At 43.6% G+C, this 24,042-nt stretch overlaps 1 protein-coding gene across 1 annotated transcript in view; it reads left to right on the plus strand.

Moving 5' to 3' along the window:
• Window positions 1–24,042, plus strand: part of LOC123726192 (guanine nucleotide-binding protein subunit gamma 4-like) — a gene marked incomplete at both ends in the record, with an annotated part of 154,536 nt that overhangs the window by 3,917 nt on the left and 126,577 nt on the right. Inside the window, one exon of the mRNA XM_045692962.1 lies at window positions 13,382–13,476. Within this exon, the coding sequence (XP_045548918.1) occupies window positions 13,382–13,476 (95 nt within the window). The remainder of the gene's footprint in view (window positions 1–13,381; window positions 13,477–24,042) is intronic.

The following is a 24,042-nucleotide window of genomic DNA, read 5'->3' on the forward strand; positions in this document are numbered from 1 at the left end:
TAAAGATCGCCGCCATTGGACTCTGGAGTAGTGGAAATGCGTTCTCTGGAGTGATGACGGTTTGGTGGATGCCAGGAGAACGCTACCTGCATAATGCCAACTGTAAAGTTTGGTGGAGGAGGAATAATGGTCTAGGGCTGTTTTTCATGGTTCAGGCTCTTAGTGCCAGTGAAGGGAAATCTTAACACTACAGCATACAATGACATTCTAGACAATTCTTTGCTTCCAACTTTGTGGCAACAGTTTGAGGAAGGCCCTTTCCTGTTTCAGCATGACAATTTTGTTTAATGTAACCTTTCTTTAACTAGGCAAGTCAGTTAAGAACAAATTCTTATTTACAATGACAGCCTAGGAACAGTGGGTTAACTGCCTTGTTCAGGGGCAGAATGACAGACTTTTACCTTGTCAGCTCGGGGATTAGATCTAGCAACCTTTCGGTTACTGGCCCAACGCTCTAACCACTAGGCTATAATGCACCTGTGCACAAAGTGAGGTCCATGCAGAAATATTTTGTTGAGATCGGTGTGGGAGAACTTGACTGGCCTGCAGAGAGCCCTGACCTCAACCCCATCGAACATGTTTGGGATGAATTGGAACACCGACTGTGAGCCAGGTCTAATCGCCCAACATCAGTGCCCGACCTCACTAACGCTCTTGTGGCTGAATGGAAACAAGTCCCTGCAGCAATGTTCCAACATCTAGTGGAAAGCCTTCCCAGAAGAGTGGAGGCTGTTATAGCAGCAAAGGGGGGACCGACTCTATTAATGCCCATGATTTTGGAATGTGATGTTTGACGAGTAGGTGTCCACATACTTTTGGTCATATTGTGTATTGTTCAGTTACAACAACAATGAAAGGCATCAAATCAAGCTTTATTTATACAGCACATTTCAGACATGGAATGCAACGCAATGTGCTTCACAGGGAATAAAATTAAATAAAAACAATGAAAATAAAAACAGAAATATTTACTACACAGCAAACATAAGAGAGTAACAATAAAAACGGAACAACTAAAAAGCCCCTGAGGAAAAGCAAAGCTAAAAAGGTGTGTTTTAAAATCTCTTTTAAAAATGTCCAGTTTCAATCCCCCTCAGGTTCTCTGGCAGGCTATTATCTGGATTCATGGTCTCTATGATCTAGGTCTAGTTTATATAGTCAGATATCACCTCATCACTTCCTGATTCTACCAAACTCTCCTACTGTAGCTGAGAACACTAAATCATTTAGTGTAAGAAATTAATTATTCAGAGAACGTATTAAAGTCTGCTTGTCGTGAGCATTTTGGCCCGACCCCTGTAAGGAAAATAAGTCAGTCTACATGTGTCTGTGAAGACAGAAAGACAAGTGTGGAGTCCATTAGCTGCAACTCAGACAATCTTTAAGGTGACTGAATAAAACACGTTGGTTTTAAATAAGAGGATGGGTTTTTTAGGCTAAATAAACAGCTAAATGTTGAAACAATGACTACAACATCAACTGGCTACGTCACAAATATTTTATAAGCGCGTTTTTTTCGAGGCATTTCCCCACTGACCCAACCTGGTAATGATGTTGTGTAGTCCATGTCACGGCGAGTTAGTGCCTACTTTGATAAATGTTGAGCTGAACTTTCTCTGTGCCTCTCCAGAGGGGATGCCGTCTTGGAGTTAGCCTAGTTTTCAACCCTGATGAGAACACCATACCGGTCCTCATTCTGTGCACTAAGAATAACTGTAGTTTTGAAACACTTTGTGGGGATCTGGTTCTCTGTCTGGTCATCCCTGTCTCTCAGTGGCCTCCACGGTGTGTTCACTGTCAGAACTTACAGTGGAGTAAAAGGATGTTAACATCAGTGGAAGTCCAAGTTGCTTCATTCAAGCAGAACTGGGACAATTAGCTCAGGCCCGACTGGAGAGGAGAGTTAGCTCAGGCCCGACTGGAGAGGAGAGTTAACTCAGGCCCGACTGGAGAGGAGAGTTAGCTCAGGCCCGACTGGAGAGGAGAGTTAGCTCAGGCCCGACTGGAGAGGAGAGTTAGCTCAGGCCCGACTGGAGAGGAGAGTTAGCTCAGGCCCGACTGGAGAGGAGAGTTAGCTCAGGCCCGACTGGAGAGGAGAGTTAGCTCAGGCCCGACTGGAGAGGAGAGTTAACTCAGGCCCGACTGGAGAGGAGAGTTAGCTCAGGCCCGACTGGAGAGGAGAGTTAACTCAGGCCCGACTGGAGAGGAGAGTTAGCTCAGGCCCGACTGGAGAGGAGAGTTAACTCAGGCCCGACTGGAGAGGAGAGTTAGCTCAGGCCCGACTGGAGAGGAGAGTTAGCTCAGGCCCGACTGGAGAGGAGAGTTAGCTCAGGCCCGACTGGAGAGGAGAGTTAGCTCAGGCCCGACTGGAGAGGAGAGTTAGCTCAGGTCCGACTGGAGAGGAGAGTTAGCTCAGGCCCGACTGGAGAGGAGAGTTAACTCAGGCCCGACTGGAGAGGAGAGTTTTTATTTATATATTTGTATTTATTTAACCTTCATTTAACTAGGCAAGTCAGTTAAGAACAAATTCTTATTCACAATGACGGCCTGCCAAATATGCAAAAGGCCTCCTGCGGGGATGGGGGCTGGGATTAAAAATATATATTGTTTAATATATATATATATATATTGTGTGTTTTGTCCTATATATATATAGGACAAAACACACATCACGACAAGAGAGACAACACTACATAAAGAGAGACCTAAGACGATAACATAGCAAGGCAGCAACACAACACGGCAGCAACACAGCATGGTAGCAGTCCAAAACATGGTACAGACATTATTGGGCACAGACAACAGCACAAAGGGCAAGAAGGTAGAGACAACAATATATCATGCAAAGTAGCCACAACTGTCAGTAAGAGTGTCCGTGAATTGAGTCTTTGAATGAAGAGATTGAGATAAAAGAGGAGCGACCCAGGGATGTGTGTGCTTTGGGGACCTTTAACAGAATGTGATTGGCAGAACGGGTGTTGTATGTGGAGGATGAGGGCTGCAGTAGATATCTCAGATGGGGGGAGTGAGGCCTAAGTGGGTTTTATAAATAAGCATCAACCAGTGTGTCTTGCAACAGGTATACAGAGATGACCAGTTTACAGTGGAGGATGAGGGCTGCAGTAGATATCTCAGATAGGGGGGAGTGAGGCCTAAGTGGGTTTTATAAATAAGCATCAACCAGTGTGTCTTGCGACGTGTGTACAGAGATGACCAGTTTACAGAGGAGTATAGAGCGCAGAAGGATGTTTGCGGTAAAACAACAACATTTTGACACCTTTCTGTTTTCTCAATGACTTTCAAATCAGCGTTGAAAAACAGCGGAAGTTTAAGTTTGTTCAAGTCAGACACCACTTTCATGACATTAATGCATTTTATGGTTCCTTTATGTCTTCTTCTAATGCCTCTTAAGGGGAAAGTCATTCAAAAGTAACGGAAAGTAATCCGATTATGTTACTGAGTTTGGGTAATCCAAAAGTTATATTACTGATTACAATTTTGTACAGGTAATTAGTAACTGTAACATATTACATTTAGATGGTAACCTTCCCAACCCTGGTTATAAGTGTTCTAAGGGAAACAAGGGACATCGAATAAGATGCAGCTACGTGTGAGGGTTTGATAAGGGATGGATGGAAATGTACAGAGTGGTTACCTGGAGGAAAATGGGGGAGGGTCATGCTTTTTCCCTTTCAGTCAAGGGCAGGTTTAGTATTATTTAGATCTAGTCCTGGGGAGGGTCATGTCATTTGTCATGTCATGTCAATCGCATCTCTGCATGTCTGTCAGACATATCAGTGTGGTGACGGATCACCACCTCAAGCTGAACCTCGGCAAGACGGAGCTGCTCTTCCTCCCGGGGAAGGACTGCCCGTTCCATGATCTCGCCATCACGGTTGACAACTCCCTTGTGTCCTCCTCCCAGAGTGCTAAGAACCTTGGCGTGATCCTGGACAACACCCTGTCGTTCTCCACTAACATCAAGGCGGTGACCCGATCCTGTAGGTTCATGCTCTACAACATTCGCAGAGTACGACCCTGCCTCACACAGGAAGCGGCGCAGGTCCTAATCCAGGCACTTGTCATCTCCCCGTCTGGATTACTGCAACTCGCTGTTGGCTGGGCTCCCTGCCTGTGCCATTAAACCCCTACAACTCATCCAGAACGCCGCAGCCCGTCTGGTGTTCAACCTTCCCAAGTTCTCTCCACGTCACCCCGCTCCTCCGCTCTCTCCACTGGCTTCCAGTTGAAGCTCGCATCCGCTACAAGACCATGGTGATTGCCTACGGAGCTGTGAAGGGAACGGCACCTCCATACCTTCAGGCTCTGATCAGGCCCTACACCCAAACAAGGGCACTGCGTTCATCCACCTCTGGCCTGCTGGCCCCCCTACCTCTGAGGAAGCACAGTTCCCGCTCAGCCCAGTCAAAACTGTTCGCTGCTCTGACACCCCAATGGTGTCAGAGCTCCCTCACGACGCCAGGACAGCGGAGTCAATCACCACCTTCCGGAGACACCTGAAACCCCACCTCTTTAAGGAATACCTAAAGTAAAGTAATCCTTCTAACCCCCCCCTTAAAAGATTTAGATGCACTATTGTAAAGTGGTTGTTCCACTGGATATCATAAGGTGAATGCACCAATTTGTAAGTCGCTCTGGATAAGAGCGTCTGCTAAATGACTTAAATGTAAATGTAATTTGTAATTGATGAAGTGTCAATATTTCTCTGTGTTTTAGAATGAGTTGGTTGTTAGGCTGTATATCGATGTGTGCCCGATGCTGCCCCTCATCTCTGATTCTCCGCTGGGCGCACAATATCAAGTGTACCTATATGCTAGATTAGTGTGGTCTCAATAAAATGATCCCTAGCCTATAGGCTATTTAGTGTGGTCTCTATCAAATGATCCCTAGCCTATAGGCTATTTAGTGTGGTCTCTATCAAATGATCCCTAGCCTATAGACTATTTAGTGTGGTCTCTATCAAATGATCCCTAGCCTATAGACTATTTAGTGTGGTCTCAATAAAATGATCCCTAGCCTATAGGCTATTTAGTGTGGTCTCTATCAAATGATCCCTAGCCTATAGGCTATTTAGTGTGGTCTCTATCAAATGATCCCTAGCCTATAGACTATTTAGTGTGGTCTCTATCAAATGATCCCTAGCCTATAGACTATTTAGTGTGGTCTCAATAAAATGATCCATAGCCTATAGACTATTTAGTGTGGTGTCTATCAAATGATCCCTAGCCTATAGGCTATTTAGTGTGGTGTCTATCAAATGATCCCTAGCCTATAGGCTATTTAGTGTGGTGTCTATCAAATGATCCCTAGCCTATAGACTATTTAGTGTGGTCTCTATCAAATGGTCCCTAGCCTATAGACTATTTAGTGTGGTGTCTATCAAATGATCCCTAGCCTATAGACTATTTAGTGTGGTCTCAATCAAATGATCCATAGCCTATAGGCTATTTAGTGTGGTCTCTATCAAATGATCCCTAGCCTATAGACTATTTAGTGTGGTGTCTATAAAATGATCCCTAGCCTATAGACTATTTAGTGTGGTGTCTATCAAATGATCCCTAGCCTATAGACTATTTAGTGTGGTCTCTATCAAATGATCCATAGCCTTTTTCTGTTCAGTTTGAGGAGAGCGAGAAGGAGTGCCGGAGGGTAACTTTGATAGCCTGCTACTACTATAATAGATTTTTATTAAAAACAACATGTTTCTTTCCCATGATGTATTTATCAGACTTATTGACCTCACAATAAGACAGATCTTAGAAAATTACATTGTGGTGCTGAAACTTGAAGCAACAACCGTGACACAATCAGAAATGGACAGCTCATGGTGCTGAAAGTAGGCAAATTCGAGTAGGACAAATTTATTTCAAAGGTCTTCATTTTAATTAGACTTTACTAACAAAAAGAGGGCTTTGTGTTGGAGTCTATTTATTCCTATTTAAGAGGTAGGCCGACCTGTTTGACAGACAACATTAGGCTATATTTTTCTCAGACTTGCAAATACGATGATAGATTCATGTAATGCTTTCAGAATAAAGGAGATCTTTCCACCCTTACTCTTGTCCACGGTGGTCTGAGAAACCCACAACCTTCTGACCCGCAACCTTGTGCGCTATCAAAGTTCCTGCATTGCCATGTAATGGTTACAGGACGAGGAACAGTTTCTAAAACGGCATATCTAATGCTCTGGTCTGTCCAAGAAGTGAGGACCAAATGGTAGGTATGTTCTCTGCTATCCACTTTATGTTTTAATTATTATTTTGGGTATAGGGGAGGATCACTTTTATTTTAATTTTTTTTAAGCGTTCATGGGGGCTTTAGGTAAAATATATTTAGCTGATGGGAGGGTAATCCATTTTCATTTTGGAGAGGTCCAGTTTTCTCGAGGTAACCATTATTATAAATAACGGTCACTCCCTAAGTGATCTAAGTGTTAGAAGGGAATCATGGGAAATAGGATAAGCTGCATCCAGGTGTGAGGATTTTCAGGTCGTTTTTCCATGAAGTCATTTATTTGCCTTTTTGCGTTCATCAATTTCCCCAATTTATTAGTCTGGATCAGAGGAGGCTGGTGTGAATAAATAAAAATAAAAGTGATCCTCCCCTATACCCAAAATAATAATTAAAACATAAAGTGGATAGCAGAGAACATACCTACCATTTGGTCCTCACTTCTTATAAGAGGATGGGCCCATTGTAATGGAGTAAATGGAACAGAGTCAAACATGTGGTTTCATACATGTGGTTGTACCATTCCATTTATTCCATTCCAGCCATTACAATGAGCCCGTCTTCCTATAGCTCCTCCTACCAGCCTCCCCTGGTCTGGATCCATAAGTCCAGCTGCATTACTTCCCGCCTCTGAATGCATACGATTCTGTCATTTCTCTCTTTAATGAGCACAATATCCCTTTCTGACAGGGTCTAAGGCCCTTAACTGGCATTTAAAGCACCATAAACAACCAAGACTGTTTCCTTACAAAAATAGTTTAGCTTATTTTTTGCTTCCCTTCAGGTTCAACCCTCAAAGCCAGTCCTGACAGCTCCACATTAACTCGATTAGTTTAATTGGCTAACTAACTGAATACATTAGGCAGATAGCACCTCTCTCCTCCTGATCTTGCCTATGCCGTTCTGCCATCACTCATTTTATATATATATATATATATATATACACTGCTCAAAAAAATAAAGGGAACACTTAAACAACACATCCTAGATCTAAATGAAATAAATCATCTTATTAAATAATTTTTTCTTTACATAGTTGAATGTGCTGACAACAAAATCACACAAAAATAATCAATGGAAATCCAATTTATCAACCCATGGAGGTCTGGATTTGGAGTCACACTCAAAATTAAAGTGGAAAACCACACTACAGGCTGATCCAACTTTGATGTAATGTCCTTAAAACAAGTCAAAATGAGGCTTAGTAGTGTGTGTGGCCTCCACATGCCTGTATGACCTCCCTACAACGCCTGGGCATGCTCCTGATGAGGTGGCGGATGGTCTCCTGAGGGATCTCCTCCCAGACCTGGACTAAAGCATCCGCCAACTCCTGGACAGTCTGTGGTGCAACGTGGCGTTGGTGGATGGAGCGAGACATGATGTCCCAGATGTGCTCATTTGGATTCAGGTCTGTTGAACGGGCGGGCCAGTCCATAGCATCAATGCCTTCCTCTTGCAGGAACTGCTGACACACTCCAGCCACATGAGGTCTAGCATTGTCTTGCATTAGGAGGAACCCAGAGCCAACCGCACCAGCATATGGTCTCACAAGGGGTCTGAGGATCTCATCTCGGTACCTAATGGCAGTCAGGCTACCTCTGGTGAGCACATGGAGGGCTGTGCGGCCCCCCAAAGATATGCCACCCCACACCATGACTGACCCACCGCCAAACCGGTCATGCTGGAGGATGTTGCAGGCAGCAGAACATTCTCCATGGCATCTTCAGACTCTGTCACGTCTGTCACGTGCTCAGTGTGAACCTGCTTTCATCTGTGAAGAGCACAGGGCGCCAGTGGCGAATTTGCCAATCTTGGTGTTCTCTGGCAAATGCCAAACGTCCTGCACGGTGTTGGGCTGTAAGCACAACCCCCACCTGTGGACGTCAGGCCCTCATACCACCCTCATGGAGTCCGTTTCTGACCATTTGAGCAGACACATGCACATTTGTGGCCTGCTGGAGGTCATTTTGCAGGGCTCTGGCAGTGCTCCTCCTGCTCCTCCTTGCACAAAGGCGGAGGTAGCGGTCCTGCTGCTGGGTTGTTGCCCTCCTACAGCCTCCTCCACGTCTCCTGATGTACTGGCCTGTCTCCTGGTAGCGTCTCCATGCTCTGGAGACTACGCTGACAGACACAGCAAACCTTCTTGCCACAGCTCGCATTGATGTGCCATCCTGGATGAGCTGCACTACCTGAGCCACTTGTGTGGGTTGTAGACTCCGTCTCATGCTACCACTAGAGTGAAAGCACCGCCAGCATTCAAAAGTGACCAAAACATCAGCCAGGAAGCATAGGAACTGAGAAGTGGTCTGTGGTCACCACCTGCTGAACCACTCCTTTATTGGGGGTGTCTTGCTAATTGCCTATAATTTCCACCTGTTGTCTATTCCATTTGCACAACAGCATGTGAAATTTATTGTCAATCAGTGTTGCTTCCTAAGTGGACAGTTTGATTTCACAGAAGTGTGATTGACTTGGAGTTACATTGTGTTGTTTAAGTGTTCCCTTTATTTTTTTGAGCAGTATATATATATATATATATATATATATATATATATATATATATATCACATTATGTACATATTCGTATTCATTCCTTTACACTTGTGTGTACAAGGTAGTTGTTGTGGAATTGTTCGATATTACTTGTTAGATATTACTGCATGGTCGGAATTAGAAGCACAAGCATTTCGCTACACTTGCATTAACATCTGCTAACCATGTGTTTGTGACAGGGGGGTGTGTGGCAGGGGGGTGTGGAGGGCGCAGGGGGGTGTGGAGGGGGCAGGGCGGTGTGGAGGGGGCAGGGGGTGTGGAGGGGGAGGGGAGTGTGGAGGGCGCAGGGGGGTGTGGAGGGGCAGGGGGGTGTGCAGGGGGTCAAGGGGGTGCGATGGACCGAGAAATACTGATGCCTATGTGGCTTTGTGTGATGTGGACGTGGCGTGTTAGTTCTGACAGAACCCATGAAGCTTCACTCAGGAGATGATGCCATTTTCAAAGGCTCTCTGTCTCTTTTGCTTCAATCAATCCAATTACACTTGACACATGCTTCATAACAACGGGTGTAGATGAACAGTGAAATGCTTTCTTTTCCCCTGTTTAACCAACAGTGTCTGTGACTGAGGCCACGTGTTATAACGGCCCAGCCCTCACCTCCACACAAACGGGCTCAGCATCAGGTGATCAATGCCCACTGCAATAGGCCTTTTGTCAGGAAGATGAACTACCCACAATCCTGAGTGTTAAAGTCCATTAAGGAGATACAAGGAGGCTGAGAGGTATGGATGTTGACCTGGTGTGTGTCTTTATCCTTCCCTCAGCCTTCTACCTCAGTCTGTAGCGCTGCTTCTCACAGTTGTGTGACACGAAGGGTAATGTCCACTCGTAATCAAAAATGTCTTGTTTTTGCCAAAACAGATAGACAATTTATCGAATCAATTAGCAACTTGAGTTCTGAACTGGATTGGACTGCCCACCCCCCCTGGACTTTGACAGGTTGAAATAATAACAGAACCTTTCCGGTACCAGACCTGTAATTGGTGATTGGCCGGAGGTTTGAAGCTGTCATCCCCTTCCAAACCCTCTTTGAATGTTTGGCGCAGACTCAAGTTAAACAGCCAGAGCAGGGTAATGTACAAGGTGTACGATGAACGGCAAATCAATAGAAAGCAATTACAGCCAATGTCAGAGCTGGAGTATGATTCGTGTTGTGGAATGCCAAATTCTGTCGTCAACCCTCATCCACGATGCTGCTGTCAATACCATGGGTTCTGTAGACAAAGGTATACTATAGTGCTCTAAGTTTGTTGGAACCTCTCCAGCTTGCTCATCATAAAGAATGATCCATTTAATATTGACTTCAGGTGTCCCTGGTGGTAATTTCCACGACACCACTCACACTGACTTATACACGTCTCGACTGCATAGTTTAAGTTCTAGTTTGGGCTAATTGGCATGTGTTCACAAATATGTTCACAAACAAGTAGACGCTCTGTCTGTAATTTATAATTTCGCTGGTGTACCCTCAGTAGAGAAACGCTTCATGGCTTCTGTTCCCTATTCTTACCTTTGAACTTACATTGCCTTTAAAGCAATGCTCTTTCCCTTTGTCTTCCTTCATTGTTCACTAAGGGGTTAATACATTACCTCTGATTAGGGGGTTCTGTTTGAGGCGATTCCTTATGCTATTGATTAGATCTCCCCAAAGTGCTCCCCGGGCAACCTTGTTGGCAAGGAGACAGCGGTGTATAAACATTACAGTGCTAATCAGCTCTAAGAGCATTATAAAAGCTTTCTCAGGAGGCCTGGATATCTACTGGAGGACAAAGTAGTCCATGTTTATTAACGGAAGATTCCCTTAAAGCCAAGGAGCTGACTGAGAACCCTGGACATTCATTGTGATGAGGAGAGAGAGAGAGAGAGAGAGAGAGAGAGAGAGAGAGAGAGAGAGAGAGAGAGAGAGAGAGGGGGGGGGAGAGAGAGAGAGAGAGAGAGAGAGAGAGAGAGAGAGAGAGAGAGAAGAGAGAGAGAGACACCTTTCCTCTCTCTGTCATATGCCATCTCTTTATCCCACACTTTATTTTTGTTATCTGTTCATCTCTGCCGGCCTGTGTTAGTCCTGCCGACTCTCTGTGGGGAAGGTTTGCCAGCATGCTGCCTGTAATACACATAATTGGTTAAGAGAGCTGCCATCTATTGTAGATTCCCTTTGAACTACACCACTTCTCACACCCTGTTTGAGTTCGATGTGAATATTTGTCAAGGCTTAGTGAAAATCTGTGGCGAATGTCAGAATTTTGTCCTCTGACAGTTCTAACACGTGTTTTTAGTTTTTATTTCAGAAAGAGTATCCGCTGGAACTAATGTCAAACAGAAAGGGAATGTGGAATGGTAGTGAAATAACTTTTCTGAGGGGTGCGGAAAGAATATGACAGAAAATGGAAACATACTGTAGGTAGGGAGAGAAAAGGGAGAAGGAATGAGAGAGAGGTGTGTAGAGGAGGTATGAGACCTTTCTATGGACCTTTACTTCTGTATCGTTCCCAAAAAATATTGTCGATTTTGTGTCAATGGTGAATTATTGTGCATTGTGTATTTATGAACATTGTATATAGTGTCAAATAATTCAGCGTTAGTTCCTACACTCTTACAAAAAGAGGTGCTATCTAGAACATAAAAGGATTCTTCGGCTGTCCCCACAGGAGAACCCTTTGGAGAACCCATTTTGATTTCAGGTAGAACCCTTTTGGGGTCCATGCAGGTCCCTTTCCACAGAGGGTACTACAAAACTCAAAATGGTTCTATGTGGAACCAAAAAGGGTTCTCTCTGGAACCAAAAACTGATACCATTTACACTCTTAGAAAAAAAGGTGCTATCTAGAACTTAAAAGGATTCTTCGGCTGTCTACATAGGGAACTGTTTTAAGAAACCTTTTTGGTTCCAGGTAGAGCCCTATTGGTTCCAGGTAGAAGAACCCTATTGAGTTCCATGTAGAACCCCTTCCCCAGGAGGTTCTACATGGAACCCAAAAGAGTTCTACTTTGAACCAAAAAGGTTCCTATGGGGACAGCCGAAGAACCCTTTTGGAACCCTTTTTTCTAAGAGTGTAATGTTGCCTTATTGAAATTGAATTTAAATAAACCATTCTCTCTTATCTTCTAGTGCGGGTTCCAACTAGTCAGGATACCAACACAACATGACTTACTGAAAATATATCAGATATATACCAATATCCAATTCTACTGAAGTTCACCTCTATACTCCTCACGTCTCACTATCTTCACATTTGATTAGTGGAGCTCAGTGTTAAAGCCGCCTGGAACCAGACGTGTAAAATGACTTTTTGCTCAGAAAGTTGTGTCAGTTAGTTTCAGATGCTGAGTGAAGAATATGTCAATTTAGGCTTTATTGAATAGCCCTGATTTCCTTCATATTACGATCCGTATCTTCTAAGCTTCACATGATCCACATTTAAGTGACATTACCTTGCAGTTGATAAAACTCTATGTTTTCTGACTTTATTTGTGTTACTTTCCAGTCAGGTTGGCTCTCCTCCATGCTGGGTTTTAGTGAGGGGGGTAATAAAGTTCAGTTTAGTCAGATTGTTGGACAGAATCTCTTGGCCCAGACTCTTGGCTGGCACAAGTATTTTATAACAAGACAAGAAAGATATAACAGAGACGCTCTCAAAAACTATACTTATGATGAGACAGATAGGACAAAAAAAACAGAACATCTCTTAACCACACTATGATAGAGCTGTAAACGTTGACATAGTAACAGCAGCCATGTGGCAGTCAAAAGGAAGAGGGCTGTTATTCAAATCCTTAGCTCTCTCTCACGCAGACAGACAGACAGACGCCAAGCCCCGTGGCTGTCCTTCCAACTGCCTGCCTGCCGAAACAACAGCCAAGAGAAGAGAAACTCTTCCAGTTATAGGATCCAGTTGCACATCTAATCTCTGTTCATCTCCACTGCTCTGGAGTGTCATTCTTTACATGGTGACTTGGAGCCTTTCGGCACAATTAGAATTTGGAAATAAAGATAGGAGTTGGATTTCAACTTTAGAAAAACAGAGGTGTGTGTGCCTGTGTGTGCCTGTGTGTGTGTGTTAAAGAGAGAGTGAGAGAGAGAGAGAATGTGCGGTGGTCTTTCTCTGACAGGTTAATGGCTGTTTGTGACATTGTAATGGACATGACGTCCTGAGCATAGATAGAGACTGATCTGTCTATTGCTGGGTCTGTCTACATTGATTTTCACCTTTCTCTCTTCCTCTCACTCTGAACAGCAGCACTGCTAGTTACAAATGAGACAATTCAGACGCCATCTTGAACCTTTTAATGTGTTTTCTACTTGATGAAGCAAGTAACACCAAACGTGTTCCTCCCCCATAACATCAATATGGTGGCAGCGTCCATACAAGGTGTACACACTAGGATGGTTAATCTGTTTCAGTGATGGATTTGTTGAAAGAGGGAAAGGTAAGGAGAGGGGAGGAGAGAGGGAGGAGAGGGGGGAGGAGAGGGGGGAGGGTTGGTGATGATGTCTGTGTGACAGATTGCTCTGATAGCATTTTGCATATAAACATCAGAGCAAGGCAGCGGGTTGGAGAAGGTAAGGCCAGCGCATGAGGTGTGTGTGTGTGTGTGTGTGTGTGTGTGTGTGTGTGTGTGTGTGTGTGTGTGTGTGTGTGTGTGTGTGTGTGTGTGTGTGTGTGTGTGTGTGTAAAACAATATAGGGGTGGGTTGTCTGTTTTGTTCCCTCTGTCAGCTCGACCCCCTGTGATTGGCATACATTACCACACCGCTAATTACTGTCATACCTGCCCAGATTCCCTGCTCTGCCACCTCCTCTCTCCTCATGGGCCTCATGGGCCTCATGGGCCTCTGGATTCAGACGCATGCGGCGGCCACCCCTCTCTCCCCCGTGCCGGGGCTCCACAACGCCACTCTTGTGATGGTACAAGAGGTACTGTATCCATGCAATGAATTTGGGTGCATCAATCCCCTTGTTTTATCGTGTTGTTTTGAGATCTCATCCTTAGACCATATAGCATGAACAGTACAGGGATATCTTTACATTGAATAGGGATATTTTTTTATTTCACCTTTATTTAACCAGGTAAGCTAGTTGAGAACAAGTTCTCATTTACAGTTACAACTGCAACCTGGCCAAGATAAAGCAAAGCAGTGCAACACAAACAACAACACAGAGTTACACATGGAATAAACAAGTGTACACAATAGGAAAAAGTCTATATACAGTGTGTGCAAATGGCGTGAGGAGGTAAGGCAATAAATAGGCCATAGTAGCAAAGTAATTACAATTTAGCAAAATTAACACTGGAGTGATAGATGTGCAGATGATGTGCAAGTAGAAATACAGGTGTGCAAAAAAGTAAATAAAAACAATATGGGGATGAGGTAGGTAGATTGGATTGGCTATTTACAGATGGGCTGTGTACAGCTGCAGTGATCGGTAAGCTACTCTTACAGCTGATGCTTAAAGTTAGTGAGGGAGATATAAGTCTCCAACTTCACCGATTTTTGCAATTCGTTCCAGTCATTGTCAGCAGAGAACTGGAAGGAAAGGCGGCCAAAGGAGGTGTTGGCTTTGGGGATGACCAGTGAGATATACCTGCTGGAGCGCGTGCTACGGTTGGGTGCTGCTACGGTGACCAGTGAGCTGAGATAAGGTGGAGCTTTACCTAGCAAAGACTTATAGATGACCTGGAGCCAGTGCGTCTGGCGACGAATATGTATCAAATCTTCCATTCCTCTCAAAACTTTTAGAAAAAACTGTTGAGCAGCAACTCACTGCCTTCCTAAAGACAAACAATGTATACGAAACGCTTCAGTCTGGTTCTAGACCCCATCATAGCACTGAGACTGCACTTGGGAAGGTGGTAAATGACCTTTTAACTTGTTATGGATAGGGGGCAGTATTTTCACGGCCGGATAAAAAACGTACCTGATTTAATCTGATTATTACTCCTGCTCAGAAACTAGAATATGCATATAATTATTAGCTTTGGATAGAAAACACTCTAAAGTTTCTAAAACTGTTTGAATGGTGTCTGAGTATAACAGAACTCATTTGGCAGCCAAAACCTGAGAAGATTCCAAACAGGAAGCGCCCTCTCTGACTATTTCTTGGCCTTCTTGATCATCTCTATCCAAAACAGGGGATCTCTGCTGTAACGTGACATTTTCTAATGCTCCCATAGGCTCTCAGAAGGCGCCAGAACGTTGAATGATGACTTTGCAGGCCATGGCTGAAAAACAGTAGCGCATTTGGTAAGTGGTCGATCTGAGAACAATGAGACTGGGGCGCGCGTGCACGAGACGACTCCATGTTTTTATTTTCAGTCTTTGAACGAAAACAGGGTTTCCCGGTCGGAATATTATCGTTTTTTTACGAGAAAAATCGCATAAAAATTTATTTTAAACAGCGTTTGACATGCTTCGAAGTACGGTAATGGAATATTTTGAAATTCTTTGTCACGAAATGTGCCGGGCGCGTCACCCTTCTTTACCCTTCGGATAGTGTCTTGAACGCACAACAAAACGCCGCTATTTGGATATAACTATGGATTATTTGGAACCAAACCAACATTTGTTATTGAAGTAGAAGTCCTGGGAGTGCATTCTGACGAAGAACAGCAAAGGTAATCCAATTTTTCTTATAGTAAATCTGAGTTTGGTGAGTACCAAACTTGGTGGGTGTCACAATAGCTAGCCATGATGGCCGGGCTATCTACTCAGAATATTGCAAAATGTGCTTTCACCGAAAAGCTATTTTAAAATCGGACACCGCGATTGCATAAAGGAGTTCTGTATCTATAATTCTTAAAATAATTGTTATGTTTTTTGTGAACGTTTATCGTGAGTAATTTAGTAAATTCACCGGAAGTGTTCGGTGGGAATGCTAGTTCTGAACGTCACATGCTAATGTAAAAAGCTGGTTTTTGATATAAATATGAACTTGATTGAACAAAACATGCATGTATTGTATAACATAATGTCCTAGGAGTGTCATCTGATGAAGATCATCAAAGGTTAGTGCTGCATTTAGCTGTGGTTTTGTTTTTTGTGACATTATATGCTAGCTTGAAAAATGGGTGTCTGATTATTTCTGGCTGGGTACTCTGCTGACATAATCTAATGTTGTGCTTTCGCTGTAAAGCCTTTTTGAAATCGGACAGTGTGGTTAGATAAAGGAGAGTCTTGTCTTTAAAATGGTGTAAAATAGTCATATGTTTGAAAAATGTAAGTTTTCGGATTTTCGAGGAATTTGTATTTCGCGCCACGCCCATCATTGGATATTGGAGCAGGTGTTCCGCTAGCGGAACATCTAGATGTAAGAGGTTTTAACCTGTTAGGGCTAGGGGGCAGTATTGATACAGCCGGATAAAAAACGTACCCGATTTAATCTGGTTACTACTCCTGCACAGTAACTAGAATATGCATATAATTATTGGCTTTTGATAGAAAACACCCTAAAGTTTCTAAAACTGTTTGAATGGTGTCTGTGAGTATAACAGAACTCATATGGCAGGCCAAAACCTGAGAAGATTCCATGCAGGAAGTGGCCTGTCTGAGAAGTTGTGTTTCATCTTGGCTCTTTTTATTGAAGACTGAGGATCTTTGCAATAACGTGACACTTCCTACGGCTCCCATAGGCTCTCAGAGCCCGGGAAAAAGCTGAACGATATCGAGGCAGGCTCTGGCTGAAACACTTTATCGCTTTTGGCAAGTGGCCGCTCAGAGTACTATGGGCTTAGGCGCGTGCCCGAGGCGACCGAATACTTTCTTTTCTTTTGTCTGTTTACCTAAACGCACATTCCCGGTCGGAATATTATCGCTTTTTTTATGAGAAAAATGGCATAAAAATTGATTTTAAACAGCGGTTGACATGCTTCGAAGTACGGTAATGGAATATTTCGATTTCTTTTGTCACGAATTGCGCCATGCTCGTCACCCTTATTTACCCTTTCGGATAGTGTCTTGAACACACGAACAAAACGCCGCTGTTTGGATATAACTATGGATTATTTGGAACCAAACCAACATTTGTTATTGAAGTAGAAGTCCTGGGAGTGCATTCTGACGAAGACAGCAAAGGTAATACCTTTTTTTTCTTATAGTAAATCTGACTTTGATGAGTGCTAAACTTGCTGGGTGTCTAAATAGCTAGCCCTGTGATGCCGGGCTATCTACTGAGAATATTGCAAAATGTGCTTTCACCGAAAAGCTATTTTAAAATCGGACATATCGAGTGCATAGAGGAGTTCTGTATCTATAATTCTTAAAATAATTGTTATGCTTTTTGTGAATGTTTATCGTGAGTAATTTAGTAAATTCACCGGAAGCTGGTTTTTGATATAAATATGAACTTGATTGAACAAAACATGCATGTATTGTATAACATAATGTCCTAGGGTTGTCATCTGATGAAGATCATCAAAGGTTAGTGCTACATTTAGCTGTGGTTTGGGTTTATGTGACATTATATGCTAGCTTGAAAAATGGGTGTCTGATTATTTCTGGCTGGGTACTCTGCTGACATAATCTAATGTTTTGCTTTCGTTGTAAAGCCTTTTTGAAATCGGACAGTGTGGTTAGATTAACGAGAGTCTTATCTTTAAAATGGTGTAAAATAGTCATATGTTTGAAAAATTGAAGGTTTTGCATTTCTAAGGTATTTGAATAACGCACCACGGGATTACACTAGCCCATAGAGGTTAATGGCATCAGACCGAGGCTCTGCATCTGTCCTCGTGCTCCTAGATCTTAGTGCTGCTTTTGATACCATCGATCACCACATTCTTTTGGAGAGATTGGAAACCCAAATTGGTCTACACGGACAAGTTCTGGTCTGTTTTAGATCTTATCTGTCGGAAAGATATCAGTTTGTCTCTGTGAATGGTTTGTCCTCTGACAAATCAACTGTACATTTCTGTGTTCCTCAAGGTTCCGTTTTAGGACCACTATTGTTTTCACTATATATTTTACCTCTTGGGGATGTCATTCGAAAACATAATGTTAAATTTCACTGCTATGCAGATGACACACAGCTGTACATTTCAATGAAACATGGTGAAGCCCCAAAATTGCCCTCGCTAGAAGCCTGTGTTTCAGACGTAAGGAAGTGGATGGCTGCAAACTTTTTACTTTTAAACTCGGACAAAACAGAGATGCTTGTTTTAGGTCCCAAGAAACAAAGAGATCTTCTGTTGAATCTGACAATTAATCTTGATGGTTGTACAGTTGTCTCAAATAAAACTGGCGTTACTCTGGACCCTGATCTCTCTTTTGAAGAACATATCAAGACTGTTTCAAGGACAGCTTTTTTCTATCTGCGTAACATTGCAAAAATCAGAAACTTTCTGTCCAAAAATTATGCAGAAAAATTAATCCATGCTTTTGTTACTTCTAGGTTGGACTACTGCAATGCTCTACTTTCCGGCTACCCGGATAAAGCACTAAATAAACTTCAGTTAGTGCTAAATAGGGCTGCTAGAATCCTGACTAGAACCCCAAAAAATTATCATATTACTCCAGTGCTAGTCTCCCTACACTGGCTTCCTGTTAAGGCAAGGGCTGATTTCAAGGTTTTACTGCTAACCTACAAAGCATTACATGGGCTTGCTCCTACCTATCTTTCCGATTTGGTCCTGCCGTACATACCTACATGTACGCTACGGTCACAAGACGCAGGCCTCCTAATTGTCCCTAGAATTTCTAAGCAAACAGCTGGAGGCAGGGCTTTCTCCGATAGAGCTCCATTTTTATGGAATGGTCTGCCTACCCATGTGAGAGACGCAGACTCGGTCTCAACTTTAAGTCTTTACTGAAGACTCATCTCTTCAGTGGGTCCTATGATTGAGTGTAGTCTGGCCTAGGAGTGTGAAGGTGAACGGAAAGGCTCTGGAGCAACGAACCGCCCTTGCTGTCTCTGCCTGGCCGGTTCCCCTCTCTCCACTGGGATTCTCTGCCTCTAACCCTATTACAGGGACTGAGTCACTGGCTTACTTGGTGTTCTTCCATGCCGTCCATAGGAGGGGTGCGTCATTTGAGTGGGTTGGGTCACTGATGTGGTCTTCCTGTCTGGGTTGGCGCCCCCCCCTTGGGTTGTGCCGTGGCGGAGATCTTTGTGGGCTATACTCGGCCTCGTCTCAGGATGGTAAGTTGGTGGTTGAAGATATCCCTCTAGTGGTGTGGGGGCTGTGCTTTGGCAAAGTGGGTGGGGTTATATCCTGCCTGTTTGGCCCTGTCGGGGGTATCATCGGATGGGGCCACAGTGTCTCCTGACCCCTCCTGTCTCAGCCTCCAGTATTTATGCTGCAGTAGTTTATGTGTCGGGGGCTAGGGTCAGTCTGTTACATCTGGAGTATTTCTCCTGTCTTATCTGGTGTCCTCGGTGAATTTAAGTATGCTCTCTCTAATTCTCTCTTTCTTTCTTTCTCTCTCTTGGAGGACCTGAGCCCTAGGACCATACCTCAGGACTACCTGGCACGATGACTCCTTGCTGTCCCCAGTCCACCTGGCCATGCTGCTGCTCCAGTTTCAACTGTTCTGCCTGCGGCTATGGAACCCTGACCTTTTCACCGGACATGCTACCTGTCCCAGATCTGCTGTTTTCAACTCTGTAGAGACAGCAGGAGCGGTGGAGATACTCTCAATGATCGGCTATGAAAAGCCAACTGACATCTACTCTTGAGGTGCTGACTTGTTGCACCCTCGACAACTACTGTGATTATTACTTTTGACCATGCTGGTCATTTATGAACATTTCAACATCTTGGCCATGTTCTGTTATAATCTCCACCCGGCACAGTCAGAAGAGGACTGGCCACCCCTCATAGCCTGGTTCCTCTCTAGGTTTCTTCCTAGGTTTTGGCCTTTCAAGGGAGTTTTTCCTAGGCACCGTGCTTCTACACCTGCATTGCTTGGTGTTTGGGGTTTTAGGCTGGGTTTCTGAACAGCACTTTGAGATATCAGCTGATGTAAGAAGGTTTTTATAAATAGATTTGATTTGATTTGAGCGAGGGCCAGCCGACGAGAGCATACAAGTCGCAGTGATGGGTGGTACAGTGCCTTGCGAAAGTATTCGGCCCCCTTGAACTTTTCGACCTTTTGCCACATTTCAGGCTTCAAACATAAATATATAAAACTGTAATTTTTTGTGAAGAATCAACAACAAGTGGGAAACAATTATGAAGTGGAACGAAATTTATTGGATATTTCAAACTTTTTTAACAAATAAAAAATTGAAAAATTGTCCGTGCAAAATTATTCAGCCCCTTTACTTTCAGTGCAGCAAACTCTCTCCAGAAGTTCAGTGAGGATCTCTGAATGATCCAATGTTGACCTAAATGACTAATGATGATAAATAGAATCCACCTGTGTGTAATCAAGTCTCCGTATAAATGCACCTGCTCTGTGATAGTCTCAGAGGTCCGTTTAAAGCGCAGAGAGCATCATGAAGAACAAGGAACACACCAGGCAGGTCCGAGATACTGTTGTGGAGAAGTTTAAAGCCGGATTTGGATACAAAAAGATTTCCCAAGCTTTAAACATCCCAAGGAGCACTGTGCAAGCGATAATATTGAAATGGAAGGAGTATCAGACCACTGCAAATCTACGAAGACCCGGCCGTCCCTCTAAACTTTCAGCTCATACAAGGAGATGACTGATCAGAGATGCAGCCAAGAGGCCCATGATCACTCTGGATGAACTGCAGAGATCTACAGCTGAGGTGGGAGACTCTGTCCATAGGACAACAATCAGTCTTATACTGCACAAATCTGGCCTTTATGGAAGAGTGGCAAGAAGAACGCCATTTCTTAAAGATATCCATAAAAAGTGTCGTTTAAAGTTTGCCACTAGCCACCTGGGAGACACACCAAACATGTGGAAGAAGGTGCTCTGGTCAGATGAAACCAAAATCAAACTTTTTGGCAACAATGCAAAACGTTATGTTTGGCGTAAAAGCAACACAGCCCATCACCCTGAACACACCATCCCCACTGTCAAACATGGTGGTGGCAGCATCATGGTTTGGGCCTGCTTTTCTTCAGCAGGGGCAGGGAAGATGGTTAAAATTGATGGGAAGATGGATGGAGCCAAATACAGGACCATTCTGGAAGAAAACCTGATGGAGTCTGCAAAAGACCTGAGACTGGGACGGAGATTTGTCTTCCAACAAGACAATGATCCAAAACATAAAGCAAAATCTACAATGGAATGGTTCACAAATAAACATATCCAGGTGTTAGAATGGCCAAGTCAAAGTCCAGACCTGAATCCAATCGAGAATCTGTGGAAAGAACTGAAAACTGCTGTTCACAAACGCTCTCCATCCAACCTCACTGAGCTCGAGCTGTTTTGCAAGGAGGAATGGGCAAACATTTCAGTCTCTCGATGTGCAAAACTGATAGAGACATACCCCAAGCGACTTACAGCTGTAATCGCAGCAAAAGGTGGCGCTATAAAGTATTAACTTAAGGGGGCTGAATAATTTTGCACGCCCAATTTTTCAGTTTTTATTTGTTAAAAAAGTTTGAAATATCCAATAAATTTCGTTCCACTTCATGATTGTGTCCCACTTGTTGTTGATTCTTCACAAAAAATTACAGTTTTATATATTTATGTTTGAAGCCTGAAATGTGGCAAAAGGTCGAAAAGTTCAAGGGGGCCGAATTCTTTCGCAAGGCACTGTATATGGGGCTTTGGTGACAAAACGGATGGCACTGTGATAGACTGCATCCAGTTAGCTGAGTAGAGTGTTGGAGGCTATTTTGTAAATGACATCGCCAAAGTTGAGGATCGGTAGGATAGGCAGTTTTACGAGGGTATGTTTGGCAGCGTGAGTGAAGGAGGTTTTATTGCGAAATAGGAAGCTGATTCTAGATTTAATTTTGGAATGGAGATGTTTAATATGAGGCTGGAAGAAAAGCTTAGCCTAGGATATCTTTACAGTCTAGAGCTTAGAAGTTAAACAGGTCAACATTCACAAGGCCGCAGGGCCAGACGGACTACCAGAACGTGTACTCAACTGGCAAGTGTCTTCACTGACATTTACAACCTCTCCCTGACCGAGTCTGTAATACCTACATGTTTCAAACAGACCACCATAGTTCCTATGCCCAAGAAAGCGAAGATCCTAGCTGGAGGGGTGCTCTCATCTTATCTACGAACATAGACAGGGCTCTAACTCCTCTAGCTCCACAATGAAATAGGGTGCAGGCCAGGCAGCAGGCTGTTAGCCAGCCTGCCAGCTTAGTGGAGTCTGCCACTAGCACAGTCAGCGTAGTCAGCTCAGCTTTCCCCATTGAGACCGTGTCTGTGCCTCGATAAAGGTTGGGCAAAATTTAAAATGGCGGTGTTCGCTTTAGCAATCTCACTAGTATAAAGACCTCCTCCATTCCTGCCATTATTGAAAGAGATTGTGATACCTCACATCTCAAAATTGGGTTACTTAATGTTAGATCCCTCACTTCCAAGGCAGTTATAGTCAATGAACTAATCACTGATAATAATCTTGATGTGATTGGCCTGACTGAAACATGGCTTATGCCTGATGAATTTACTGTGTTAAATGAGGCCTCACCCCCTGGTTACACTAGTGACCATACCCCTGTGCATCCGGCAAAGGCGGAGGTGTTGCTAACATTTACGATAGCAAATTTCAATTTACAAAAAAAAAAACAATGACGTTTTCGTCTTTTGAGCTTCTAGTCATGAAATCTATGCAGCCTACTCAATCACTTTTTATAGCTACTGTTTATAGGCCTCCTGGGCCATATGCAGTGTTCCTCACTGAGTTCCCTGAATTCCTATCGGATCTTGTAGTCATAGCAGATAATATTCTAATTTTTGGTGACTTTAACATTCACATGGAAAAGTCCACAGACCCACTCCAAAAGGCTTTCGGAGCCATCATCGACTCAGTGGGTTTTGTCCAACATGTCTCTGGACCTACTCACTGCCACAGTCATACTCTGGACCTAGTTTTGTCCCATGGAATAAATGTTGTGGATCTAAATGTTTTTCCTCATAATCCTGGACTATCGGACCACCATTTTATTACGTTTGCAATTGCAACAAATAATCTGCTCAGACCCCAACCAAGGAGCATTAAAAGTCGTGCTATAAATTCTCAGACAACCCAAAGATTCCTTGATGCCCTTCCAGACTGCCTCTGCCTACCCAAGGACGTCAGAGGACAAAAATCAGTTAACCACCTAACCGAGGAACTCAATTTAACCTTGCGCAATACCCTAGATGCAGTTGCACCCCTAAAAACTAAAAACATCTGTCATAAGAAACTAGCTCCCTGGTATACAGAAAATACACGAGCTCTGAAGCAAGCTTCCAGAAAATTGGAACGGAAATGGCGCCACACCAAACTGGAAGTCTTCCGACTAGCTTGGAAAGACAGTACCGTGCAGTATCGAAGAGCCCTTACTGCTGCTCGATCATCCTATTTTTCCAACTTAATTGAGGAAAATAAGAACAATCCGAAATTTCTTTTTGATACTGTCGCAAAGCTAACTAAAAAGCAGCCTTCGCAAATGGAGGATGGCTTTCACTTCAGCAGTAATAAATGTATGAACTTCTTTGAGGAAAAGATCATGATCATTAGAAAGCAAATTACAGACTCCTCTTTAAATCTGGGTATTCCTCCAAAGCTCCATTGTCCTGAGTCTACACAACTCTGCCAGGACCTAGGATCAAGGGAGATACTAAAGTGTTTTAGTACTATATCTCTTGACGCAATGATGAAAATAATCATGGCCTCCAAACCCTCAAGCTGCATACTAGACCCTATTCCAACTAAACTACTGAAAGAGCTGCTTCCTGTGCTTGGCCCTCCTATGTTGAACATAATAAACGGCTCTCTATCCACCGGATGTGTACCAAGCTCACTAAAAGTGGCAGTAATAAAGCCTCTCTTGAAAAAGCCGAATCTTGATCCAGAAATTATAAAAAACTATCGGCCTATATCGAATCTTCCATTCCTCTCAAAATTTTTGGAAAAAGCTGTTGCACAGCAACTCACTGCCTTCCTGAAGACAAACAATGTATACGAAACGCTTCAGTCTGGTTTTAGACCCCATCATAGCACTGAGACTGCACTTGTGAAGGTGGTAAATGACCTTTTAATGACGTCAGACCGAGGCTCTGCATCTGTCCTCGTGCTCCTAGATCTTAGTGCCGCTTTTGATACCATCGATCACCACATTCTTTTGGAGAGATTGGAAACCCAAATTGGTCTACATGGACAAG

Source organism: Salmo salar, chromosome ssa13, assembly GCF_905237065.1.
Source record: "Salmo salar chromosome ssa13, Ssal_v3.1, whole genome shotgun sequence".
NCBI classification, from domain to species: Eukaryota; Metazoa; Chordata; class Actinopteri; order Salmoniformes; family Salmonidae; genus Salmo; species Salmo salar.